The 7,314-nt window shown below is 41.9% G+C and overlaps 1 protein-coding gene across 3 annotated transcripts in view; it reads left to right on the forward strand.

The window, feature by feature from the left end:
- The window catches only part of LOC311138996 (retinol dehydrogenase 12-like), a 39,039-nt gene extending 32,077 nt beyond the window's left edge, over nucleotides 1-6,962 (forward strand). For 2 of the 3 annotated variants that reach the window (XM_084173818.1, XM_084173821.1), the window contains one exon: nucleotides 5,674-6,214. In XM_084173818.1, the coding sequence (XP_084029944.1) occupies nucleotides 5,674-6,030 (357 nt within the window). In that variant the 3' untranslated portion in view covers nucleotides 6,031-6,214. Of the gene's footprint in view, nucleotides 1-5,673 lie in introns of all 3 variants that reach the window. The other variant, XM_084173819.1, reaches the window with a different exon arrangement.
- The last annotated feature ends 352 nt before the right edge of the window (nucleotides 6,963-7,314 follow it).

Here is a 7,314-nt window from a genome sequence, read left to right on the forward strand (position 1 = left end):
GCCGGTGTAGTACGATTCAATCTTAGTCCGGTATTGACTCTTTGCCTGTTTGATGGTTCGTCGGAGGGCATAGTGGGATTTCTTATAAGCGTCCGGGTTAGAGTCCCGCTCCTTGAAAGCGGCAGCTCTACCCTTTAGCTCAGTGCGGATGTTGCCTGTAATCCATGGCTTCTGGTTGGGGTATGTACGTACGGTCACTGTGGGGACGACGTCATCGATGCACTTATTGATGAAGCCAGTGACTGATGTGGTGTACTCCTCAATGCTATCGGAAGAATCCTGGAACATATTCCAGTCTGTGCTAGCAAAACAGTCCTGTAGCTTAGCATCTGCATCATCTGACCACTTTTTTATTAACCGAGTCTCTGGTGCTTCCTGCTTTAGTTTTTGCTTATAAGCAGGAATCAGGAGGATATAGTTATGGTCAGATTTGCCAAATGGAGGGTGAGGGAGAGCTTTGTACGCGTCTCTGTGTGTGGAGTAAAGGTGGTCTAGAGTTTTTTTCCCCTCTGGTTGCACATTTAACATGCAGGTAGAAATTAGGAAGAACAGATTTGTTTCCCTGCATTAAAGTCCCCGGCCACTAGGAGTGCTGCCTCTGGATGAGCGTTTTCCTGTTTACTTATGGCCTTATACAGCTCATTGAGTGCAATCTTAATGCCAGCATCGGTTTGTGGTGGTAGATAGACAGCTACGAAAAATATAGATGAAAGGTCTCTTGGTAAATAGTGTGGTTTTCAGCTTATCATGAGATACTCTACCTCAGGCGAGCAAAACCTTGAGACTTCCTTAGTATTAGATTTTGTGCACCAACTGTTGTTTACAAATATACACAGACCGCCACCCCTTGTCTTACCGGAGTCAGCCGTTCTATCCTGCCGATGTAGCGTATATCCCGTCAGCTGTATGTTGTCCATGTCGTCGTTCAGCCACGACTCGGTGAAAAATAAGATATTACAGTTTTTAATGTCCCGTTGGTAGGATAACCGTAATCTTAGGTCATCCAATTTGTTCTCAAATGATTGAACATTGGCTAATAGGATTGATGGAAGAGACAGTTTACTCGCTCGCCGTCGGATCCTTACAAGGCACCCTGGCCAACGTCCACGATATCTCTGTCTCTTTCTCATGCGAATGACGGGGATTTGGGCCTTGCCGGGTGTCTGTAGGATATCCTTCGCGTCCGGCTCGTTGAAGAAAAAATCTTCGTCCAATACGAGTTGAGTAATCGCTGTCCTGATATCCAGAAGCTCTTTTTGGTCATAAGAGACGGTGGCAGAAACATTATGTACAGAATAAATTACAAATAACGCGAAAAAACACACATAATAGTACAATTGGTTAGAGGGCTGGACCATCTGAGATGATAATAATAATAAAAAGGGGACAGTTTGATGAAAAAGCATTAAATAAAGGTTAAAATCCAGGTTGTGACATGATTAACCAAAACGTAGGGCCCTAACTATGAGGTGTGTGTGTGTGTTAATGCGCGCTTGTGTTTTAAGAAGAGGGAATTTTGTCAATGAACTCACTACCAGCAATGAGTGGTTGTTTCTTCACATTATATTGACACTGCCATCTAGAGGATGTGGTATGGAAGTGTGACACACGTATGGAAACACAGCTATTTCACAAGACAAGCAAAGCTCTATTGAAATGATACTTTTACTTTATTCATATAATTGAAACATAAACTATGCACATATTCCTGGTCAATTATAATAGATTGGCAGCTTTGATGTCTCCTGTGGTCTTCTGTCTCTGTTTTGGAAAATAACCACTATACTTTATTACAAATAAGGTCTGACAGAGTTTTTGTTGCATCAAGAAATTACTTTATTAAAGTTTTCAACAAAGCCGATACCAGTCTGCAGAGTGGCACACTGTTCTCCCTCCCTCACGTCACATTATATACCATCATCCCCAACTCTTCTAGCTCTAAATCCCTCCCTCTTCAGTTTCCCGCTCTTCATCACTCCACACCCCTTTGTCCCTGAGGACGGCTGAACTATCACTCCAACCAATCACTCGCTCCCCTGTCTTGCACACACACTCATGTTTAGTTTAAACATCACGAGGCCCTAAATTCTTGAATCATACACAAACCTCACCCCATCATGCTGTAATCAATCAAGAAGATACCAAGGTCTAGCCCAAACTCTATTCAACCCTGGTGCCGCTCCCTTCACTGTGTTTGAAGAGAGAGACAAAAGGCCACAAGCTAGTTTCAGTCTCTCATCAGATAAGACAGCCATGGATTTAAGTAAGAGCAAGCAATTTGACCCTAGGGCAGATTTCCTCTCTACTCCCCCACACACACAGTGAAATACCCCAACCAAATTCCTAGCCCAGTAACAAACAATTCCAACTCAATGTTCGTGATTAACCCAGTTCTATCTCCTAATTCATTAAAGAATACACATCATCTCCTCATTTGGCTGAGGGAAAGAAAGCACAAACCTGTTACAGCCTCTTAATAACTTTAACTTTAAGCACTGTACCTGCTTTGTGTTTTTACCTACGTTTTTTGCAGTAGTACAAAGTTTACACATATGTTGCACAATATACATACACTGAGTGTACAAAACATTAGGAACACAGACTGACCAGGTGAATCCAGGTGAAAGCTATGATCCCTTATTGTTACCTATTAAATGCACTTCAATCAGTGTAGATGAAGGGGAGGAAACAGGTTAAAGGAGGACTTTTAAGCCTTGAGACAATGGAGACATGGATTGTGTATGTGTGTGCCATTCAGAGGGTGAATGTGCAAGACAAAAATATTTAAGTGCCTTTGAACGGGGTATGGTAGTAAGTGCCAGGCGCACTGGTTTGAGTGTGTCAAGAACTACAAAGATGCTGGGTTTTTCACGCTCAACAGATTCCTGTGTGTGTCAAGAATGGTCCACCATCCAATGGACATCCAGCCATCTTGACACAACTGTGGGAAGCATTGGAGTCAACATGGGCCAGCATCCCTGTGGAACGCTTTCAACATCCTTGTAGTCCATGCCCTGAAGAATTGAGGCTGTTCTGAGGGAAAAAGGGGGTGCAACTCAATATTTGGAAGGTGTTCCTAATGTTTTGTACACTCAGTGTCTATATATTAAAGGTCAAACGAAAAGCAATATGAAGTTTTAAGACATTTAAGCTACTCTAAACAAAGATAGGGTGATGTTTGTTGAGCTTTGTTTTTTGTAACTATGCACAGTGGCTGGAGTTTCCACTTATGGGACTATGCCATTGGTCCTGCCAGATAAGGTTTTAACAATATTTTGCTAATTAAAAAATAATTTACAAAAATGAAATATCACATTTGCATAAGTATTCAGACCCTTTACTCAGTTTTTTGTTGAAGCACCTTTGGCAGCGATTACAGCCTCGAGTCTTCTTGGGTATGATGCTACAAGCTTGGCGCACCTGTATTTGGGGAGTTTCTCCCATTCTTCTCTGCAGATCCTCTCAAGCTCTGTCAGGTTGGATGGGGAGCGTCGCTGCACAGCTATTTTCAGGTCTCTCCATAGATGTTCGATTGGGTTCAAGTCCGAGCTTTGGCTGGGCCACTCAAGGACATTCAGAGATTTGTCCCGAAGACACTCTTGCGTTGTCTTGGCTGTGTGCTTAGGGTCGTTGTTCTGTTGGAAGGTGAACCTTCGCCCCAGTCTGAGGTCCTGAGCGCTCTGGAACAGGTTTTCATCAAGGATCTGTTTGTACTTTGCTCCGTTCATCTTTCCCTCAACCCTGATTAGTCTCCCAGTCCCTGCCGCTGAAAATCATCCCCACATCATGATGCTGCCACCACCATGCTTCACCGCAGGGATGGTGCCAGATTTCCTCCAGACGTGATGCTTGGCATTCAGGCCAAAGAGTTCAATCTTGGTTTCATCAGACCAGAGAATTTTGTTTCTCATGGTCTGAGAGTCTTTAGGTGCCTTTTGCCAAAATCCAAGCGAGCTGTCATGTGCCTTTTACTGAGGAGTGGCTTCCGTCTGGCCACTCTACCATAAAGGCCTAATTGGTGGAGTGCTGCAGAGATGCTTGTCCTTCTGGAAGGTTCTCCCATCTCCACAGAGGAACTCTAGAGCTCTGTCAGAGTGACCATTGGGTTCTTGGTCACCTCCCTGACCAAGGCCCTTCTCTGAGTTTGGCCATGTGGCCAGCTCTAGGAAGAGTGTTGGTGGTTCCAAACTTCTTCCATTTAAGAATGATGGAGGCCACTGTGTTCTTGGGGACCTTGCAGAAATGTTTTGGTACCCTTCCCCAGATCTGTGCCTTGACACAATCTTGTCTCAGAGCTCTACGGACAATTCCTTAGAATGGCTTGGTTTTTGGTCTGACATGCACTGTCAACTGCGGGACCTTATATAGACAGGTGTGTGCCTTTCCAAATCATGGTTTTCTTTTTGCACATGCTTACATCACAGAAGATTGCTTTTTCGTATTAATGTGGTTCCTTTGTTGTGAGATTTGATCATCAACGCATTTTGATTGCAATAAAGACAACCTGGAACGCAACCGGAGATTGACAGACAGTTGGCTCAGTTGGTAGAGCATGGCGCTTGCAACGCCAGGGTTGTGGGAATCGATTCCCACGGGGGTCCAGTATGAAAATGTATGCGCTACTGTAAGTCGCTCTGGATAAGAGCGTCTGCTAAATGTACAAATGAAATGAAATGAAATGAATGTCCAATCAATTGAATTGACCACAAGTGGACTCCAATCAAGTTGTAGAAACATCTCAAGGAAGATCAATGGAAACAGGATGTACCTGAGCTCAATTTTGAGTCTCATAGCAAACGGTCTGAATACTTATGTAAATGAGATTTCATTTTTTTGTTTTTAATAAATTTGCAAACATTTCTAAAAATCTGTTTTCACTTTGTCATTATGGGGTATTGTGTTTAAATTGATGAGGGGAAACATTTATTTAATCCATTTTAGAATAAGGCTGTAATGTAACAAAATGTGGAAAAGGTCAAGGGGTCTGAATACTTTCCAAATGCACAGTACCAGTCAAAAGTTTGGACACACCTACTCATTCAAGTTTGTTTTTTAAAAACTTTTTTCTACATTGTAGAATAATAGTGGAGACATCAAAACTATGAAATAACACATATGGAATCATGTAGTAACCAAAAAAGTGTTAAACAAATAGCCACCCTTTGCCTTGATGACAGCTTTGCACACTCTTGGCATTCTCTCAACCAGCTTCACCTGGAATGCTTTTCCAACAGTCTTGAAAGAGTGCCCACATATGCTGAGCACTTGTTGGCTGCTTTTCCTTCACTCTGCCGTCCGACTCATCACAAACCATCTCAACTGGGTTGAGTTTGGGGGATTGTGGAGGCCAGGTCATCTGATGCAGCATTCCATAGTAAAAATAAAGACCCTTGAATGAGTAGGTGTGTCCAAACTTTTGACTGGTAGTGTATATATGGTAATGTTTACCTTTCATCTCTGCCTGCTCCACCATTTCATGGATGATCTTTTCCACCACAGGGGCCACATGTTCCAGTTGGTTGGCTGTCAGTCAAACCCCTATCTCCACTGTCTTCTCCTGCCCACATGCACATTTATTATACATGTATAACACAAAATAGTAAACAAATAAAGCATTCACACATTCTGTATCTATGTTTGTGTGTCTGTGTGTGTTTGCGTGTATACTTATAGGAGTTCCACGATCGTCCTCAGGAATCTGTTGGATGGAGTCAACCTGAAACTGTCCGTCCTCTGACCAAGGCTCCATGTCCTTCCTCCCCAGCTTATCCTGTAGGGCCTAAACACATACACATACACACACACAAATGCACACACACCACACACATTCACATTTACATTAACTCTGAACAACATTATGCATTGACAAAAATGCACCAGACTAGATTAAAATACAAATTGGTTGTCAAAAATGCGCACATAGTGAGTCTTCTACCAAAATGCACACATTTCTCCACAAATACATATATAACCACAGAAACATATTGTGTAGAACAGACATGCCTCAGCCTTAAATCATGTCACCTCTAGTCATGGCATTTATATCTGCAAAATACAGTACAGTGCACCCTTCACTCTCACTTCCTGCTTCTCACCTTCATCTACTTCATCTCTTTGGGGCTGAAGAAGAAGTGTCCCTCCACCAGTTCAGCCAGCATGGCGACCAGACACACCAGCACCACACAGCCCGCCACTGCTCTGCACATGGTCATTCAGCTTAGTCCTGTCCAACACACACACACGTTTGTACAATATTATTTGTCCAAAGAATAATGATGTTGACCAAGACACAGATTACTTAAAGGTCAAAGTTATGTAACAGAAGTGTGCAAATGGCTGCACACACAAACACATGTTATACACATGTGCGCATACTTATGCATACAGGCACATACAGTATATATGAACTATGGATGACCCCATTAAGTCCACTGGTCGATTGTTTGGTCCATAGGCTGTTGGTCAACCGAGATTTCTTTAGTCAAGCAGTAGCAAAAAAAGACACCTGTCTGATTCGCGCCTGTCTGAGTGGACTAATCCATTGTGGAGGCCGTGGGGATGGCACAGTCCATCACTCTAAGACATGTGCTATTGAAATTGTATATGGTTATATTACATAGGAACAATGGTGCATTTGCAAAAATGTCTACAACCTGTTTTCGCTTTGTCATTATGGGGTATTGTGTGTAGATTAATGAGGGGAAAAAACAATGTAATAGATTTTAGAATAAGGCTGTCAAGTAACAAAATGTGGAAAAAGTCAAGGGGTCTGAATACTTTCCGAATGCACTGTATATCGACAGAAATAAGACAAATCCTGCTTCCGTTGCCTGTTTGAGTGTTTGTTTATACTGATTCAGTGAGCACCAAGCCTCATGCAACCATATGTTGGATAAACAATTTCACAAATTCGGCTGTTTTTAATCTTTGCTCTGCTGTAATAAATGCTTTACACTTTTGTTTCGTTAGAATAGCCTCTCTGGTATTTCTTATAATTTAATTCATATTTTACACTGTTCCAAATTGTAAAAAAAATTGTTATATTTATTATAATAATACTAATAATAACCCTCCTTTGTATTGATCTCCTTATTGTTATTATTACAAGTATTATTATGATCATCATTATAATAAGTAATATCATTATCATTAGCAGGCTTAGTGTAGCAGCCTTGTATAACCACCATCGAGCTGTAGGCCTAAGAGCGCATCCTGTCTAGTCTTAATACCATAACTTACTTATGCCTATATTTCAATACTTATATAGGCTACTGTATGAATCAATCATTCATTCGTTCATACTAGTCATTCATG

Source organism: Coregonus lavaretus (assembly GCF_964263955.1).
Source record: "Coregonus lavaretus genome assembly, chromosome: 12".
In the NCBI taxonomy this organism is placed as follows: Eukaryota; Metazoa; Chordata; class Actinopteri; order Salmoniformes; family Salmonidae; genus Coregonus; species Coregonus lavaretus.